The 21090-nt window shown below is 41.4% G+C and overlaps 1 protein-coding gene across 1 annotated transcript in view; it reads left to right on the top strand.

Moving 5' to 3' along the window:
* Nucleotides 1-21090, top strand: part of gfra4a (GDNF family receptor alpha 4a) — a 136731-nt gene that overhangs the window by 100864 nt on the left and 14777 nt on the right. The window contains exon 6 of the mRNA XM_061744286.1: nt 1072-1206. Within this exon, the coding sequence (XP_061600270.1) occupies nt 1072-1206 (135 nt within the window). The remainder of the gene's footprint in view (nt 1-1071; nt 1207-21090) is intronic.

Below are 21090 nucleotides of genomic sequence, written 5' to 3'. Positions count from 1 at the left end.
GTTGCCCAGAAAGCCACAGAGCAGCAGCCGGGAGATCCTGAATTATAAGAGACAGCAATCATTTTCAACTCAGTTCAGTTAAATTAATAAATTAAAGCTGCAAGCAGTGATGAACGGGCCCTTGCACCCTTGTGCACGTTCAGGCTGCAGTGGAAGCTTGTATGACTTGCATGTAGATTCTTCAGGCCTGGACATTTAGCGGATGATACCACCCACGACTCTCTATATGAAGGGGTGGGGCTAATTTGCACCAATTATGGTCAAGGATTCAAAACCATGTCCGATGACACCACCCACGAGTTTTTATGTGAAACCATTCAAAAGTTATTGCAGAAAATAGGAACTATCACATATCGATCAATCAGACGAAGGGGCGGGGCTAATTTGCACCAATTAAGGTGAAGGAGTCAAAACCGAGTCCGATGACACCACATATCACCAATCAGAAAAAGGAGCGGGGCTAATTCAGGCCAATGAAGGTCAAGTACTCAATACCGTGTCCGATGACACCACCCACGACTCTCTGTGTCAAACCATTCAAAAGTTATGGCAGAAAGTAGGAACTATCAAATATGGACCAATCAGATGAAGGGGGGGCACGCTTTTTGGCATCTATTGACGCCACGGTAATATTTTTGACTAAGAAAAGTTATGCCCATTGTTGCAGGATCTAGACGCACATTTTGATGTATAACACACCTGGGTACAAGTTACGGTTCGGGCCGCATTAACGGCCGAAGGAATGACATAAATTGCGCCAAAAGTTTTCTAGGGGGCGCTGTTGAGCCATTAGGCCACGCCCATTAATGCAAACCATTAAATATCAAAATTTTTGCCAGGCCTGGCTTGCATGCAAAATTTGGTGACTGTTGGGGCACGTTTAGGGGGGAAAAAGGCCCTCTTTTCGTCGGAAGAAGAACGAGAACGAGAACAATTCCTACAGATACAATAGGGCCTTCGCACTGTCAGTGCTCGGGCCCTAATTATATGTTGTTTATTTAAAATTGAGCTGCTGTGTGAGATCTATTGATCAAGTATGGCTTTAAATGTACAAAACTGTTGTTTTTCTAGGAAGCACAACAACCCCCAACTACCTTGACAACTCTACATCCAACGTGGGACCGTGGTGCTCGTGCGCAGCAAGTGGCAACCACAAGGAGCAATGCAGTGACTTCCTGGCTTTCTTCCATGACAACGTTTGCTTGAGTGAGTAGCAACGACTCTCAGATGCCCCTGGCAACAGCGCGAACAATAACATCCCCAACAAGAAAACCAGCACACATGGGGAAATAAAACTGCAGCAGCAAACAAAATGATCCAAGACTTTTTTCCTCTTTTTTTTAGTCCTTGTCCTTTGAAGTAAAATGTATTTATATAGCACTTTTGACAGATTAAATAAAAATAAAATTGCAGTTTCAAATAAATTGTCATGTTAAAAAATAAGATGCTCTGACATTACGGAAAATATAATACAAATTTATGAGAATGAAGAAATAAATGTGAAGGCTGACGTAAAACAGCTCTCACTTACTCAAGGCTTGTCTGAGTAAAAAAGACTTCAGTTGTTGAAAGCATTAATATCTTTTCCAATTCTGGTTTTGACACCAACCCTCTTAGTTTTGAAATGTTCGTCAACTCGAAAAAAAAAAACTATTTTGCAGCAGAAGTTTGATATGATTGTCAAAAGACATTGATTGGTCAAATAAGACACTTAAATTTCTCAGGCTGTGCAGATGAAAATAGAAAGCCAACTTCTGCCAGATTTGTGGACAAATTATCCAGGGCAATAATCAGATATTCTGACCTTAGTTAAAAGGTAGCTATCAGTCTCCAGCCTTTCTTGAGTTTTTAAAGGAACATCCATCCATCAATCGTCCATACTTGTATACCTTACTGTATACCTGTTTAGGATCACAGGGATCTCCGGGAGCCTGTTCCAGCTCTCTTTGGGCAAAAGGCGGGCTCTCACCTTCGACAGGTTAGGCGGATTTAAAGGAACATCATAGCATACTGTAACACAATGTGTTAACACAATGCAAAGCGGGAATGACATAAGTTAGACAGTGAGAAAGATTATCCACAAGTGGGGAGCATTACCCCAAAGTCAGATTATGCGATTCTAAGAAAATAGAGGAACAACAGTTCAAGCCTCACTGAGCCTGGTCAAACTCATGGTGCTTTCAGACCTGTGGCCCGTTTGTTTTGTTACGATTCAGGGGCTAAATCGATACAGTTGTTTCGTTTTTCGTTTGTGTTCACAAGGCAACCGTCTGTAGCGGTTCAAAGCTGTTAACAAATGCCATGCGCAAACCAACTGTTCTCGCATTAGTCAGAAATGAACGCGGAATGAGTTTCCTCTTCCGCACCCCGGGAAAAACAACAAGCCCCTTTCACATAGAGGGTGCAGACCCCCGCCGGCAATCCCATTCATTGTGTATGTGCTACCGCGGCGCAAGAGCGGGCCGCTCTGGCGTAAGAGGGCACCTGCCACAGCGTTTGCACAGCGCCTGCCTGCCTGAATTGAACATTTTTTTAATTTCACCCTATGACGACATCTCAGCACGTCCAATAATGACTTGGTTTTATATAGCACCCTTCAAGGCACCCAGAGCGCTTTACAGAGATCATTATTCATTCATACACATTCTCACTGGTGGTGGTAGCTACGTTTGTAGCCACAGCTGCCCTGTGCCCCAAACGGCCCCTCCGACCACCACCAAACATTCATACACATTCAAACGGGGCAAGGTGGGTAAGGTGTCCTGCCCAAGGACACTACAACAGCAAACTGGGACGGAGCAGGATTCGTACCCGCCGACCTTCTGATCATTGGACGACCCACTCTACCACCTGAGCTACTGCCGCTTCTCTAATAGGAGAGAAGGTGGTGGAGGCTCTGTGCCAACTCTGCGCCCCTACCCGGCAGTGGGCGCGGCGCAAACCGCATGAAAGCAGCTTATGAGTGAGTTGTGTGGGTTGCTGTGTGGATTCTGTTCTCACTGCAAACTAACCGCTCCAGGTCTCGATTGAAATCGAGCCGAGACCACCTCTCCTAGGAGATCTCGGCTTGCTTGTTTTGACCCGCATCCGAGCGCGATTGCTGTTTTCACATATACCAAACGAACCGATCTTTAGGGGGAAACGCTCCCTGTTTCGGAACAACTGCTCCAAACAGGACAGGTGTGAAAGCACCCTTAGAGTCCATGACAGAACAATTAGATGAACACTGAACAGATATGGCTTGTTTGGAAGGGTTGCCAGGAAAACTCTCTTAAGTCTAAAAACAACATGCAACCATGACTTTGGTTCATAAAACTGTATCTGAACAAACTACTACACTTCTGGAATAATACGAGAGTATAGTGTTTGACCCGATGCCCAGTACCAAGTTATGTATATTAGCAAAAAACTCCCTACGTACTGTCCTGCACAGCAGTGAAGGGATGATGATTTGGCGTTTTGCAGCCAGTACCTGGTCACCTTGCAGATATTGTGCCCACTATGAACTCCTGGTATTCTACAGTAATCTAGAGACAAATGTCCGACCATCTGACTGCCAAAATTGGTCAAAACTGGGTAATGCAACAGGACGATGATCCAAGACACAGTCTCTCAAGGATGATTGTTTGTTTTTTCGTGCTATGAATGGGAGCAGACAGAACAGTGACATGCAACAGTAAAGCTGGTGGCACAGAGCACTGGATGAGCACTTCCAGTATGGATTTATTGGTGCAAGGTTTTGTCATTTAAGAGTTACCCACCCATCTTTTGAAGTCTATGACTTTGTGCTGTAGTTCTTATTTTTGTAACAACTCTGAAAAGACATTAGTTTGATGATAGAAGATCATGCCTCTGAAGGAATGATAGCATTGCCGACAGCAGAATGAGGCAGGTCAACAAGCGGTACGAACTGTAGCTGCTGGAGTGGAATTTACTTTGAGTTATTGCTTTTTCTAACAACAAACAAAGCTGTTGGCATGAGTAACGACAGCAGTGACAGACTAATGAGCAAAGTGATGGTACAAACTGCAGCTGCCATCATGTGTTGATAATAACAAGGCCACTGCTTGTTATGTCTATATTAAGCAGTCATTTGTGTCCATTAATGACACAATAGCAAAGGAATTAGCTCTGATCAGACAGTACACCACTGCCCTCTTACCTTTAACCTAGAACCAGTACCCTATAAAGGGTACTGGTATCATAAAACCAGTACCCTATCAAGGGTTCTGGTATCCTAAAACCAGTACCCTATCAAGGGTACTGGTATCCTAAAACCAGTACCCTATCAAGGGTACTGGTAACCTAAAACCAGTACCCTATCAAGGGTACTGGGAACCTAAAACCAGTACCCTATCAAGGGCAGTGTTAACCTAAAACCAGTACCCTATCAAGGGTACTGGGAACCTAAAACCAGTACCCTATCAAGGGTACTGGGAACCTAAAACCAGTACCTTATCAAGGGCAGTGTTAACCTAAAACCAGTACTCTATCATTAGTACACTAAAAGGGTTATTGATGCATGGAAACGTAGTCACTTTTCTACATTGTTAGTGAACTGCCATCACAGAAGTGGTCGTGATCTTCGCCACGGTTACTGAAATCTTCCATCCTGGATGCCTCGGAGCCCAGAGATGTTGACCACACTTCTGGACAACATTCTATTCTTATTTGCACAATAAAGTCTTGAAGTAATTCTTCGTTCACATGGGTATTATATCCACCATTGACGAATGACATCTCTTGATGCCGTCGTTGTCTGCAGGATCAGAGATGACCAGTGTTTAATGTAGGCTTCATGCCCTGAAATTCCTTCAGATATCTCATCATATGATGATATGATGCACAGTAGAGGGAGAAGTAAGCATTTAAGTGATTTTTCATGCATATATTTGCATATCCTCCAAGATTAATATTGCTTCTATTTTTATTATTTAATCATCATCATATTAAGCTGCTGAGGTCACCAGTCTGTGATTGTATTTTTATTTCACCCCCTTACGAGTACAAAGCTGTTCCTGAACCTTTTTTTTTTTTCTTTTTTTTTTACTTTGTCTGCATATATATTAATGATTAATACCACGTTGGTAAAAACCTAAGGCATATATATATTTTTTAATATATAATATATATCATATATATTTACTTCATTAATACATATAAATATATATATATTTTTTTGTATTTTTGTTTTTAATATGTGTTGCAGGCCTGAAGTTCAAAATTTGACGAAGTTAACAACTCAAATAAAGAAAGGAGAAAGAAAAAGCATGGCACATCTTGGGGTAACATTGTCTACAAAACAGTAAAAGTTTACCTAAATGTAAGAAATTAAATGTTTTTTAAGGTCATTCCAGCTTTTCCTCATTTGGCGTTTGCAAAGACTTTCTGTAATGTCATCTACCAAAGTGAGTTTATGATATCTCATGAATTATCTCTATCAATGATACATTCAGCTTTTCATTACACGATGATGAGGTTACTCCATCTTGCCATTTAATTATGTCTTAGTACCAAGTCACAGTATTCCTTATCATATAATTATTTAGATGTTAAACTCATTTTCATGAATTCCTACTGATACCCCAGAGTACATTAATTTGTGTAAAAACAAAAAAGAAGGAAAAAAAAGTCAATGAGCTGAGATTATGCAATATTTCGGGGCTCTTTTTGGATAATTATACATTTTCGTTTTTAGTTTTTAGGCTCAGCCTCTTTGAAGTCTCATTCACTTTCTTCCGCTCATCACATTACTATAACTGTACCCACTTATGGCTGTAAAAAGCAGGAAAGTGTCTGCTTAACCAGTACTCAAGTTGTAAAAAACAAATCAGGGGGGATGGTGGATTTTATCATATGGGGACAGATAATTTGTGCTGATTACAAATAATATAATATATTACAAATAATAGCAGTGACCAAAACACCTGCAGAAATACTGCAGGAATGACATAGCAGCAGTTAAATGCAGCCTTCTGTAAGCTTTAAATATCCACTGGGCTTACATCAAATACATCAAAACACAACAATAAAAAACACTTTTCTGAACTTATCAATATGACTCTGTCCTTCACAGGATAAGTAAAATGGATCACTGCAAAAACTCAAAATCTTAACAAGAATATTTGTCTTATTTCTAGTTAAAATGTCTCATTTTAGTAAAAAAAAATCATTACACTTAAAACAAGACTAATCACTGGAAAAAACAACAATTCATAGAATAGAATCAGGATTCTAATCATACATTCATTTGTGCTAATAATTACCCTTTTTTTTTTTTAAAGTAGTCAAATTACACCACATTGACCGGTTAAAAATGTAACTTCATTACTTTTTCTTTTCATACAAATATTTTTTTTAATAGATCCTGCACTGCAAAAAATTTAAATCTTAACAAGAATATTTGTCTTATTTCTAGTTAAAATGTTTCATTTTTAGTCAAACAAATCTCATTACACTTAAAACAAGTGTCATTACCAGAAAAATAACTTGCTATTTGACAATTTTCACCTGTTTCAAGTAAATTTTCACTTGAAATAAGTAGAAAAATCTGCCAGTGGAACAAGATTATTTTGCTTGTAATAAGAAGATAAATCTTGTCCCACTGACAGATTTTCCTACTTATTTCAAGTGAAAATTGACTTGAAACAGATGAAAATTGTCAAATAAGTTATTTTTCTGGTGTTATTTTTGATGACTCTAAATGTTGAAATAGCAGTAAAACCACATTCATTGATGAAATGACATAAGGGATGGAAATGGGGGATGACAGTTTTACAGGGGGGATGATTTGGACCCTTTTTATTTCATGGGGGATGCCATCCCCCCTCATCCCCCCTCATCCCCCCTCAACTCCAGTACTGTGCTTAACACCGGCCACATAAGGGTCCTGAGATCTGACTGGAGGTGGGATCTTGCCCGTCTGGGAAAAGCCCCCAAGAACCCTGCGCAGTGCACGGGGTTCACGAAAAAGGATCCTGGCAACCATGGGAAGAAGCCGCGGGGAGCCGCAGATATTTTCGCTTGCAAGTGGTTGAAAGATCTTTGCTTGAGAAACTCTGCGTCTTCTACTAAATGTATTCAGAGAAAACTCTCCAGCAGCAGGACTGAGGGGAACATGAGTGGGCTATGCAGTTTCTCAGGGAGAGAGATTGTATGTGAGTTCAGCACTTTTTAGACAGACTACAAGACAATGCATCAGTGTTTAAAGAATAAATGCTATCCATCGTGCGTTATTCAGTGGAGAGACTAACAGATATTTGTCACAATCTTTCAGTTTTTTACAAGAAAACTAAGTGCATCCTTTTAGTGAGTGAAAGCTCACAGTTTAGTGACACATATCCCTCTTGACGGATGGATGCTAGAAATGCGATGAGGTTGCTAGAATGTATCTCAGATGTATCTCAGATTCAGATTTGCTGCGGCTGGTCCTGTGTGCTATTTTCTGGAGGCTCCTCGGGGACCCAGGAGACGAGAACAACCCTCCGTTTGAATGGCCTCATTTCCTAAAAAAGGAAAAGGGGGACAAAAAAACCCTCTTTCCTTTCCTGAGGAAATAGCATGTACCGGATGACAAGGAGGAACAGGTTCCTTACTGGAAGCGTGATTCACTGACTGTTAAATCGCGTCGCACGCTCATTATCAGTCACTTCTCCGTCTGGAAGAGAAACATTATGATTTGGCAGAGACTCTGCCGATAACTGGGACAATAAATCTGCCCGGTGAGACCTCTTCACAATTTTTTGCTTCTGCTTGATTCTCTTGTAATCACAGTGTACAAAGTATTAAGTCGTGTTTATTTTCGGTGAAAGCCAAAAGACTCTCCTGTCCTTCAGCGAGGGTTTTGTTTTTAAAAGTGGCCAGGGCCTTCATCAATAAAACAACGCCTCCCGGTCCCCGATCCAAGTGGATTCTGCACTTGTTTTGCACACGCGTCCTCGTGTTCTTTGGCCAGCTTGCTGAGACAGGACTTCAGATGGCTTTTGATGACTTTGTAATTGAGCGTAATTTGGTTTCCTGCCTCTGAACTAATGAGGCGAACAGAGACAATAGTGCTGGGGAACAATACAGTTGCTTGCAGACGGGGGAGGGCGAAAAACTGCTGAGGAAAACGTCCCTCTCCTGAGTGAGTGCACTCAGGTTTTACGAACAGCTGTCACCCTGCCTTACTTCCTCATCACGGCAGTAATGGCCGAATCACTATGCAGAACTGCAAGGCTGGACTTCATTTTCTGAAAGCTGGGTTTGTCAGGGAAAGATGAGAGAACAGATGGAGGTGAAGCTCATTTATATCTGCATTTATTAAAAATCTTCTCTGGAAGTAAAATTGGTAATGTATGAAAAAGTGATAATAACCAGTGATGTGGCACAGGACGTGCTCTTATACCTCAAGGTTTTATTTAATTATTGTCGGCTTTATCTTGAACAACAACAAATCACCATCAAATTAAAAGCGTTGAAATATCAAAAAAATCCAAACAATTTAACAGAAATAAAGAACAACAGCAAAATAATGTGTTGGAGAGGGAATAGGAGGAAGCAGAACGCTTATTTAGTCCTGTCCCTTCCTCACTATATCATATCATATGCAGCAGAAAAAAAAGAATTAAAAATTAAAACAAGAAAAGAAAGAAAAGACAAAATAATAAAAATAAATAAATAAATACAACACAACCAGCCATGAATGCAGGGAGTTGCATTTGTATCATATATGATGTATCACATAAGGAACAGAATAATAATCAAAGAAATACATACAGAAGGTAAATTCAGTTATTTACATACTTTCACATGAAGTCTGTATATATTTACTGCTTTCACAGACATGTAACTTCCTCTTTAAGAGGCTCCTACTCATTACTTTACTATTAATGGCACCTGTTTTAACTGGTTATCAGTATAAAATAAACCTGTTTTAACTGGTTATCAGTATAAAAGACACCTGTTTTAACTGGTTATCAGTATAAAAGACACCAGTCCACAACCTCAAACAGTCACACTCTAAACTCCACTATGGCCAAGACCAAAGAGCTGTTAAAGGACAGAGAAACTAAATTGTACACCTGCACCAGGCTGGGAAGACTGAATCTGCAGTAGATAACAGCTCGGTGTGAAGAAATCAACTGTGGAAGCAATTATTAGAAAATGGAAGACACACGCTCGGTGGCGCAGTGGGTTAAGCGGCGGCTCATATACTGAGGCTACAGTCCTCCTGCAGCGGTCGCGGGTTCGAATCCAGCCCGCGCACCTTTGCGGCGTGTCTTCCCCGTTCTCTCTCTCTACCCCTTTCCAGTCTGCATCTCAATAAAGGGCCACTAGAGCCCAAAAAAAAAAAAAAAAATGGAAGACACACAAGACACTGATAATCTCCCTGGATCTGAGGCTCCATCAAGATCTCACCCTGTGGGGTAAAAATGATCACCAGAACGGTGAGTAAAGATCCCAGAACCACACGGGGACCTAGTGAATGACCTGCAGAGCTGGGACCAGAGTAACAAAGAAACCATCAGTAACACACTACACTACGATCAGGGACTCAGATCATGCAGGGCCAGACGTTCCCCCTGCTGAAGACAGTACATGTCCAGGCCCGTCTGAAGTTTGCTAGAGAGCATTTGGATTTTTGGAGCAGAGTTGCATCCAAAGAACACCAAACCTACTGTGAAGCACGGGGGTGGAAACATCATGCTTTGGGGGATGTTTTTCTGCAAAGGGACCAGGACAACTGATCCGTGTAGGAAAAGAATGAACGGGGCCATGTATGGTGAGATTTTGAGTGAAAACCTCCTTCCATCATCAAAGGACTTGAAGATGAAACGTGGCTGGGTCTTTCAGCAGGACATTGATCCCAACACATCCACCGCCCGCAACGAAGGATTGGCTTCGTAAGAAACATTTCAAGGTCCTGGAGTGGCCTAGCCAGTCTCCAGATCTCAACCCCATAGAAAATCTTTGGAGGGAGTTAAAGTCCGTGTTGCCCAGCGACAGCCCCAAAACATCACTGCTCTAGAGGAGACCTGCATGGAGGAACGGGACAAAATACCAGCAACAGTGTGGGAAAAACTTATGAAGACTTACAGAAAACGTTTGACCTCTGTCATTGCCAACAAAGGGTATATATCAAAGTATATAACTTATTCCCCACTATAATTTGCAAATACATTCTTTAAAAATCACATAATGTGATTTTCTTGATTTTTCTTTTTCCATTCTGTCTCATTCTGTCATAGTTGAGATATACCTGTGATGAAAATTACAGGCCTCTCTTATCGACTTGCACAACTGGTGTCTGACTAAATACGTTTTTGCCCCACTGTATCTGTATTTATGATTTTTAAAAATCTCTCAGGAAAAAGACTTGGAAGTCAAAGAGATACGAGCCGAGGTGCTAAAACAAATAAGTTCCCACAATTTACAAAGGAACTGTCACAACAGCTTACCACTGAATATATCAATTGGCACTTCATCTCTGCATGGCGGCAGGTGGTGAACAGCTGGAGGTGCAACTCTCATCCTTCAGCTTCCCAGGAGACGGCTACGTGCTCCCGAGCAGTAACTGCATGCTCAGAGTCCGCTGGAACACTTCCCCACCTGTCCCAGCGAGGCTTCTGACCCAGCGCACCATCAGCATGCTGCTGCCATGCCGTCCTTGTGCAGACATGTGCACAGCCTGAGCCGGCCCAGCGTGCTGGTTTTCATAACATGCACACTGCAAAAACTATATTTGTCTTATTTCTAGTTCAAATGTCTCATTTTTAGTCAAAAAATCTCATTACACTTAAAACAAGAGTAATTACCAGAAAAATAACTTGTTATTTGACAATTTTCACCTGTTTCAAGTAAATTTTCACTTGAAATAAGTAGAAAAAAATCTGCCAGTGGGACAAGATTTATCTTCTCATTACAAGCAAAAAAATCTTGTTCAACTGGCAGATTTTTCTACTTATTTCAAGTGAAAATTTACTTGAAACAGGTGAAAATTGTCAAATAACAAGTTATTTTTCTGGTAATGACACTTTTTTTTAAGTGTAATGAGATTTGTTTGACTAAAAATGAGACATTTTAACCAGAAATAAGACAAATATTCTTGGTAAGATTTTGAGTTTTTGCAGTGCAAGATCTATTAAAGAAAAAAAGAAAAAGTAATGAAGTTACATTTTTAACCGGTCAATGTGGTGTAATTTGACTGCTATTCAAAAAAAATGGGTAATTATTAGCACGAATGAATGTATGATTAGAATCCTGATGTTCTAAGATAAACCTTTTATGATCCCTAAAGGAAACTCGTCTCAGGTACTTAGTGCATTGTCTTGTATTCTTACAAGACAGTAAATACAATAGCAAATGCTACTAACGAACAACAAAAGGATTACAGAAAAATGTTCATGACTAGACGAGCCTGAACAATTTAAAAAATCTATCTCTAAAATCGCCTGAAAATATTACACTGGACTCAAAAGTTTAAAAACACATACAAGACATCAATTCTTGACAAATATAAAAATAAGGACCTCTAAAGAACTCAATTTACCTTCTGTATGTATTTCTTTTATTATTATTCTGTTCCTTATGTGATACATCATAAATGATACAAATGTAACTCCTGCATTCATGGCTGGTCATGGATCATCAGAGAAGTGACTGGAAATTACATTTTTGAGTTTAGGATATTGTAGGAGGCTAGTTTAATTATGCCTTGATACCTTGATTAATTGTTTGTGTTGTATTTATTTATTTTTTGTTATTATTTTCTTTCTTTTCTTATTTTACTTATTAAACTTACTTACTTATATAAATTTAGTATTTTTATATTTTCTATGGCATATGATATGATATAGTGAGGAAGGAACAGGTCTAAATCAGCGTTCTGCTTCCTCCTGTTCCCTCTCCAACACATTATTTTGCTGTTGTTCTTTATTTCTGGATGAGACTGTTAAATTCTTTTGCCTGTTTTGATATTTTGACGCTTTTAATTTGATGGTGATTTCTTGTTGTTCGAGACAAAGCCAACAATAAAAGTAGAAAGTGGGGAAACGTTGAAACATGATTGAAAATAGATTGTACTGATCCACCTTTTTTATAACAATTTAAGTTGGAAAACTCGGACACTGAGTTCTTGGCTGGTCCTGAGTCAGATCCATCAAATCAAATCCATATCCAGGGTCGCGAGGGCCTGCTGGAGTCTCTCCCAGCTCTCAGGCCAAAGGTCGGGGTGCACCCCGGACAGGTTGGGCAGCTTTCCCCGTCTGTGAAGTTGTCATCGATTTTGGACAGTATAAACTGATTTTTGATTATGTTTCATTGGTTTTTGTTGCCTCCCAAGTGGAAGGTCTCTGGATCGATCCCAAGCGCGGTGAGCGTCACTGGGCAGGACAGTGAACCGTGAATTGTCCTCAATGTCCCAGGTGTTCATGACGTCGATGTCAGGCCTGGAAAAATGGTGAGGGATGTGCCAGGAGACAAAAGAAAAGATGAAATTAAAGCTGCAAGCAGCGATGAACGGGCCCTCGCACCCTTGTGCACGTTCAGGCTGCAGTGGAAGCTTGTATGACTTGATGTAGATTCTTCAGGCCTGGACATTTAGCTGATGAAACTACCCACAACTCTCTATATCAAACCATTCAAAAGTTATGGCAGAAAGGAGGAACTATCAAATATCGACCAATCAGAAGAAGGGGCAGGGCTAATTGTCACCAATTTTGTTCAAGGACTCAAAACCGAGTCCGATGACACCACCCACTAGTCTTTATGTCAAACCATTCAAAAGTTATGGCAGAAAGTAGGAACTATCAAATATGGACCAATCAGATGAAGGGGGGGCGCGCTTTTTGGCGTCTATCGTCGCCACGGTAACGCTTTTGACTGAGAAAAGTAATGCCCATCGTCGCAGGATGGAGACGCACATTTTGATGTATAACACACCTGGGTGCACGTTACGGTTCGGACGAAGAAACGGCCGAAGAAATGGCATAAATTGCGGCAAAATTACACAATGAATTCAAAATGGCCGACTTCCTGTTCGGTTTCGGCCATGGCGCCAAGAGACTTTTCTTTAAGTTCCGAAATGATACAGGTGTGTACCCATTTTCATGCATGTACGTCAAACCGTATTGTGGGGCTTGAGGCACAAAGTTTTCTAGGGGGCGCTGTTGAGCCATTAGGCCACGCCCATTAATGCAAACCATTAAATATCACATTTATCGCCAGGCCTGGCTTGCGTGCAAAATTTGGTGAGGTGTTTGTAAAAAGTAGATGTGAAGTGAGGAAGAAAAACAAAGTTTCAGCATTTGAGTTGATTTGACTGATTTGTAAATCCCCCCATTCTTTAGTTATGTACATGTTTCTTTTCCACAGCGGACGGTAGCTGATGGGCGGGTTGTTGAAGCACGCACGTCAACGTTCCACTCCTTCGTCTTTATCTAGCAGCTGATGAAGTCGGCGTTGCATCAGTGCAGGAGGAGAGTGAGAGCTCTGAGCTCTGCATTGATTTCTGCAAAATCTTGTTTGCAAAGGCAAACCATCTCAGGAGAATGGATCAATTTGTTATGATCCTGTGAGAAATCAATGTTTGTATGTCACAGCCCAATACTCCTCTGAAGGCTTAGAAATCCTCTGACTAATAACCAGCGAGTTGCTGCAGGAATCTGAGCGGTTTTGGCGTGGAACCGATGAAATAACGGTATGATTTTCATGGAAAAACACTCCCATTTATTTGACCAATGGGGACTTTTCTTGATGGTTTTCCTATTCATGTCCTCATCTGAGAATATTTGAATTGATGGGACTTTTATGCAAATGCAGTTGCTGTTCAGTAGCCCATTAGCTGAAGGAAAATGAATGCTTAGAGAATATAAATGATCATATGATCATAAGTCACTCTAGATGTAATAGATCCAAGAACTTGATGTAATTAGTTTCTTGTAGAGTTTATAAAACTCTATAAATCCCACAGACAGTAACTTGTACATTGTGCAGAATGCACATAACATAATATTCCTCTGAGTTATAGCTACACGCCTGAAAACGCTCCGTTTAGATATCCACAGAGATCTTTATCTCAGCTTTACTAACAGATGAAAACTAAAAGGCGCCAAAATCTCTTTCGTCCATTTTCAGGCAACACATCAAAGTCTAATGTTACTGCTTTTTTTGGATAACTTGAGTTTCAAATGGCTTCTTCTGCACTGTCCCACATTTCCATGCCAGCACTTATCTAGAACAGCGGTTGTTTGTCTCCAACACTCAGGGTGTGACAGCCAGGGGTGTGATACCTTATCTGCTGCCAACAGGTGACTGTTCCAACACAAAACGTCAGGCGCACATGTTCACTTAATTGGATTACCTGCAGACCTTAACATCTGTTGCTTTTGCTGCTGTTAAAGACATGAAGGTCTACAGATTCTGTTTCCTGCAGTCCTAATAAACATGCAGCTTTTTCCCCCGTCAACACAATCAACACCCATTAGTTTGTGCAAACATACATGTTAATGTTGTGAAAATCTGGCAGCAGCAGATTAAACCCTGCTGTATCACTTTGAAGTAATAAACAGCAGTACTTGTACGTTTTTTAATAAGAGGCAGCTTGATAAACAAAAAAGTATTTTGTTAATTCAACATGCTGCCAAGATCACGGTAAAACCTGCTCAGAAATGCTGTGGGATGCAGGTAAAATGTAAAATGAAAAGTATTCAATTGTTTCAAATATTTTAAACCCATATTTTAATCCTAGAAGAACATAAAAACATATCAAATGGTCCTGTTCATAATTTTTATGGACAGGATTTCTAGGCGTAGCCAGGGGCCGGAGGGGATCCGGTTCGGGAACCTCAGGATTTCATCTCTGCTTTTTGCAGATGATGTTGTCCTGTTGGCTTCATCGGACCGGGACCTTCAGCATGTGCTGGGGCGGTTTGCGGCCGAGTGCGACGCGGCAGGGATGAGAATCAGCACCTCCAAAACCGAGGCCATGGTTCTCCACCGGGAAAGGGTGGCGTGCCTTCTCCGGGTGGGTGGAGAAGTCCTGCCTCAGGTGTACAAGTTCAAGTATCTCGGGGTCTTGTTCACGAGCGAGGGAAAGATGGAGCGGGAGATTGACAGACGGATCGGTGCAGCGTCCGCAGTTATGCGGTCGATTACTGGACCGTCGTGGTGAAGAAGGAGCTGAGTCGAAAGGTGAAGCTCTCGATTTACCGGTCAATCTACGCACCTACCTTCACCTATGGTCATGAATTTTGGATAGTGACCAAAAGGACAAGATCGCGGATACAAGTGGCCGAGATGAGTTTCCTCCGCAGGGTGGCTGGACGCTCCCTTAGAGATAGGGTGAGGAGTTGGGTCACCCGGGAGGAGCTCAGAGTCGAGTCGCTGCTCCTTCACATTGAGAGGAGTCAGCTGAGGTGGCTTGGGCATCTGTACCGGATCCTCCTGGACGCCTCCCTAGGGAGGTGTTCCAGGCATGTCCCTCCTCCCTAGGCAGGTGTTCCAGGCATGTCCCTCCTCCCTAGGGAGGTGTTCCAGGCATGTCCCTCCTCCCTAGGGAGGTGTTCCAGGCATGTCCCACCGGGAGGAGACCCCGGGGAAGACCCGAGAGACCCGAGAGACTATGTCTCTCGGCTGGCCTGGGAATGTCTCAGACTCCCCTCGGAGGAGCTGGAGGAAGAGCTGGAGGAAGTGTCTGGGGTGAAGGAAGTCTGGGCATCCCTGTTGAGACTCCTGCCCCCGCGACCGGCAACGGATGAGCGGAAGAAGATAGTTGGATGTTGAAAGTAAAAAAGTGTACCATTTCATGAGATCTGTACAGAAGAGTATTAGAACCAGTCAGGAGAAAAAGAAAAATAATATTTTAGAGGAGGCAGATTTTTTTTCATTATGCACTTCGAGAAAAAAGTTGAAATGTCGAGAAAAAAGGCAAAATTTTGCCTTTTTTCTCAACATTTCAACTTTTTTCTTGACATTTCGACTTTTTTTCGAAATTGTATTTCAACATTAATCTCGACATTTCACATTTTTTCTCGAAGTGCACAATAAAATAAAATCTTCCCCTCTCAAATATTTTTTCTCCTGCATGGCCCTAATACTCTTCCTTAGATCTGATCAAATTTCATGGCAGCGACACATCTCAAAAAAGCTGTGACATGAACAATTGGCTGGAAAGGTGAGTGGTAATGATCCAGAAACTCCTGCAGGAACACCGTGCAGACGATCAGGTCAGTTGTGATCAATAGTGACATGATTTGGTATACATATCACATCTTGGAGTCAGAGTCTCTGAAGTAAAGCTAGAATGAGGTCACCAAACTGCCAAAAACTGCATCTAGAAATGGCGAAACAATATCAGAGTAATGTTCCTCAACCAAACACTGAGAATCTGGAGAAATCTTGTCTCCCAAAACCCCCAAAACTGCAAAACAAATGCTGCTTTTTGTGAAAAGTCACAATTTTTTGACACATCTTGCTGCCATCAGATTCAAAATGACTTCTTTTCCTTCCATCAGATGTTTGCATTTCTTCGGCTTCAGCGTTTTGTTTCCTGTGTTCTGTGGTGAATAAAACATGGGTTTATAGCATTTGCACATTACACCCTTCTACATTAATTTATAGTGCATTCTACACAATGTGCCTACTTCCAGTGAGGAAAGGTAAGTCATGATTTCACAAATAGCTGCGGGCCGTGGCAGCAGGTGATGACAGAACTGTTGCTGAGCGCTGCTGATGCAGGCTGGCAGATCTGAATCCATCCAGCCACGGCTGGGCTGCTGTAGAGCTGCATTAATACCTTCATCACTGCACATTTACAGCAGGCCGGACCGTGAGCAGCATGCAGAGGTCACCGAGGCAACCGTGCTCTCGCGTGATCGACGGCATACATCTGTTCTGCTGGGCTGCAGATGTAAACTGTAATGGAGTTTTTCCACTAGTACCTACTCAGCCCGACTCCACTCCACTCGCCCTTGTTTCTCTTCAACGGAGGAAGCAGGAGGGTTGGAGCGAAGTTGTTGTTAGGTATTTGATTGTGTGATCTAAATGAAGAAGACAACAACACTAAAGATGTAGAACCTGGAGGAGATGATATATGTGCTGCTGGGTCTTTGGCTTGTGTTCGATATCAAGTAAAAAAATGAGAGTGAGAGAATCTTCAAGCGGCAACGCTTTTTTTTTTTGTCAGTTTGTCTCGGTGCTGCTGAAAAGTCAGCTGGAGTCGTGAGCAGCTATGAAGAGACAGAGCTCCTGGTGGATCTGGTCGTTCCTTATCTCCCGTCTAGATCCCTTTTTAATTCTCTCCTCAGCACCAGGTTTATGAACATCTGCACCTCAGAGTTGGATCATGAAACAGACTTTTGTGACATTGCTGGTTGAATAAAATGAACCAGAATCCGTCAGAGTCTCTTTCTCTGATTTCCTCCTCCTGACTCAGACGTCTGACTCCAACCCCCGACCAATCGGTGGCCTGTAGTGTGATGATGTCAGATACAGCCGACTCAGCCGCTTAGAACCTCGGCAGAATAGTTACAGAAAAGTATCTACTCTGCACGTTAGACCCCTGGTGGGAAAGCGGCAAACTGAGGCAAGTCGGGTCGGGCTGAGTAGGTACTAGTGGAAAAGCGCCATAAATGGTGTCGTCTCTTTCTTCTTCTTCTCTAGCAACAACCAGCCACAATGGTTTGTTAACCCCCCCTCAGTCTGCAAGTCAGTCTGGAGCTGTCTTTTGTGAAATATGTTTTCCCTCTCTGGTCATTTCCTCCATCTAGCAGGCTTGTCCATTTTTAACATTTGAAAAAGATCCGAGCAGTTTCCATTTTTCTCTTTTGGAGAGTGTGGTAAAGGACTTCCGGTGTCCTGCGCTCTGCAGCTCGTGACTCTTTGAGATGCTCGTGTTTTACTAAAGAGACAATCCTGCTGGGTTGAGAGCGTCTGAGGGTGTGTGTCCTTGGTTTCCACCCAGTGAATATATATATATGCAAGTCCTGCAGCATAATTCATGACATTTTGATCTTAGTTTAAAATCAATCATTGTGCATGAAATTAAACGTTGCCTGTGTAACTTTCGTCCTAATTATAGCTAACACAAGGCATGAATTTAAAGTATAAAGCTCGACAGCGGAGGGATTGCAGACCTTAGAACTCAAAGGTATTTGCTCACTCGGGTATCAGGGTTGGCTGAACTCTGCACCTGAGGCCAGACGTTAACTCCTCCACACCTCCTCCAGAAGCAGAAACTGGCACTGGACAAGTGAATATGTGCAGCCAAAGCTTCAAGTGGAAATGAAAACAAGCATTGCAAAAACTCAAAATCTTAACAAGAATATTTGTCTTATTTCTAGTTAAAATGTCTCATTTTTAGTCAAAAAAATCTCATTACACTTAAAACAAGACTCATCACTGGAAAAAAAACAACAATTTTCACCTGTTTCAAGTCGATTTTCACTTAAAATAAGTTTCAAAAATCTGCCAGTGGAACAAGATTTTTTTGGTTGTAATGAGAAGATAAATCTTGTCCCACTGGCAGATTTTTCTACTTATTTCAAGTGAAAATTTAATTGAAAAAGGTGAAAATATTCAAATAAGTGATTTTTCTGTTAATGACTGTTTTAAGTGTAATGAGTTTTTGCAATGAGTGGATTTAAAGAGAACCATTTTTTTTTGTCTGCATATATATTAATGGTTAATACCATGTTGGTAAAAACCTAAGGCATATATATATGCATTTCTAATATATAATATATATCATATATATATCATTTTATATATATATATATATATATATATATATGAATAAAATATATATTTTGTCTGAATATATATTAATGGTCCTAAGGCATATATGCATTTTGAATATATAATATGTATCATATATATTTTAATATATCATATATATTTATTTTATTCATATATATATATATATATATATATATATATATATATATATATATATATATATATATATATATATATATATATATATATATTTTTTTTTTTTTTTGTATTTATTTATTTTTTTTAAATGTGAAGGTGAAGGGGGTTGGGGTGGCGTTCGGTTGACATCAGCTGCTAGTCTAAAACGTGAAAAACACATGGAAACACACAACGAGCACACAATACTACAATACTACGAACAATATTATCATTAATTACAAGAGGTTGTGCATTTCGAGGCCAAAGATGTGGCTGGAAATCACAGTTGAGAGCGACTCCAGCCCGTCCAGACCCCGACCCCACGACCCCACGACCCCACGACCCGCGGGACGAGAGGATCTGCTGCCGCTCACATGTTCTTTGTCATGTTCTGGCTGGGCGGAGCTGTTCTGGCAGCACGAGGAAGACTTAAACTGTGATAATATCAAATCCAGCCCTTCATGTGCCGTGTTGTGACAGCTGCCCCGTTGTTAGATGTTAGCGCACGCTAGTCCCTGCGGTGCACTTTAAAGCTTTTCACTAAAAGTGACCCTTCAGATTTCTTCCCTCTGCTGAATAAACCGGGTTCTTTGAGTAAAAAAGGTCTCCTGCCAGGAGAAGAATAATATCAGCTTCAATATTTGTCCCCCTTTCCAGAGCTGGAGAGCTGTTTGAGGGGATGGAGGCCTCCAGATTACAGACCCAGCTGATGGTGTGAGGTGTTGGTGCTCTTCGTTGAAATTTTATTTGATATATTTCTCCTTCTAAATCAGGGGTCGGCAACCCGCGGCTCTAGAGCCGCCCTAGTGGCTCCTGGAGCTTTTTCAAAAATGTTTGAACTTTTTTTTACTTTTTTTCTCTTTTTTTTACTTTTTTTTACTTTTTTTCTCTTTTTTTCTTCTCTTTTCTTCTTTTTTCTTCTTTCTTTTTTTCTTCCTTTTTCCTTTCCTTTTTAATCTCAACATTTCGTCTTTTTTCTCAACATTTCGACTTTTTTCTCGAAATTGTACTCCAACATTAATCTCGACATTTCTACTTTTTTCTCGACATTTCGCCTTTCACCATTTGCCTTCATTCTAAGGCTTATACAAGACTTTTAATTTTTTGCGGCTCCAGACATATTTGTTTTTTTGGTCCAATATGGGTCTTTCAACATTTTGGGTTGCCGACCCCTGGTCTAAATAGACATCTTACCACCATTTTTTTTTAACAGCAAGCTGTGCTTGACAAAGTTGACGGATGACTTTTAGCTGACTGACTGCATCATTTATAAGTGACGTGGCACAAGCTTATGACACTATTTTGTGAACACACACTTTCTTATCATTTTTATTGTTGATGGAAACTCGTCAGAGCCACGTTTGTCAAGCAGGGCAGTTGATGCTTCTTCCTAACTTTGCTTAAAAAAACAGCCAAGTTAAATTTGAACTTATTTCACTTTTTGAGTCTTGTTGCCACCTGTTGTCTCTTCTTAAGGCTGAATTAAGGTTCTGCGTTAAATCAACGCAGAGCCTATGCCTACGCGGGAGTCTCTCCGTAGCCTACGCCGTAGCCTACGCCGTAGCCTGACGTGCAGCTCCCAAAAATTGTAACTACGCGTCGAGGTGACGCAGACCCAACGCAGACCAAGAGGGCTGTGATTGGTTTGCTTGGTAGCAACGCATTTCTGGTTCCAGTTCGTGAAGCAGTCGTGAACTTTCAGCGCTCTTTTCTTTGTGCGTGTGTGATTTGTTTGTTTTTTTTGGGGTTGTTTTGGTTTTTTGCACAATAGTTGTCCTTATCTCTTTGATTCACTGTGACCGGAAAAGCGGGAAGCTAAACAAAGTATCAACTAGCGCGTAGGCTCTGCGTTGGTTTAACGTGGAACCTTAAAGCTAGGGTCTACGATCTTGAGTTTTAAAAAAAAAAAAGACAACTACTCCCCACACAAACTCCCTCCCCCCTGTGCTCTGCCTCACATGAAGCTCCTGCCTCCGACACCCCCCCTCTGGTACGGGAGCCAGCAGGAATATGTCCGTGGTGTTGCCGTACTTTGGGAGGCGGAGAGTAGGGTGAGGACTGTCCAATCACTGACTGTGGCAGGGTGGAGAGGTTGATGGGACACGCGCACCTGTGTCCCATCCGCCTGAGTGGCTGCCGCTCTCCACCCTGCCTGCCTTTATAAGGCAGAGCTGGACAGCAGCAAAGGGTCCGGAGGAG

The sequence above is a fragment of the Cololabis saira genome, chromosome 16, assembly GCF_033807715.1.
Source record: "Cololabis saira isolate AMF1-May2022 chromosome 16, fColSai1.1, whole genome shotgun sequence".
Taxonomy (NCBI): Eukaryota; Metazoa; Chordata; class Actinopteri; order Beloniformes; family Belonidae; genus Cololabis; species Cololabis saira.
This window is presented reverse-complemented; position numbering and strand designations above follow the sequence as displayed.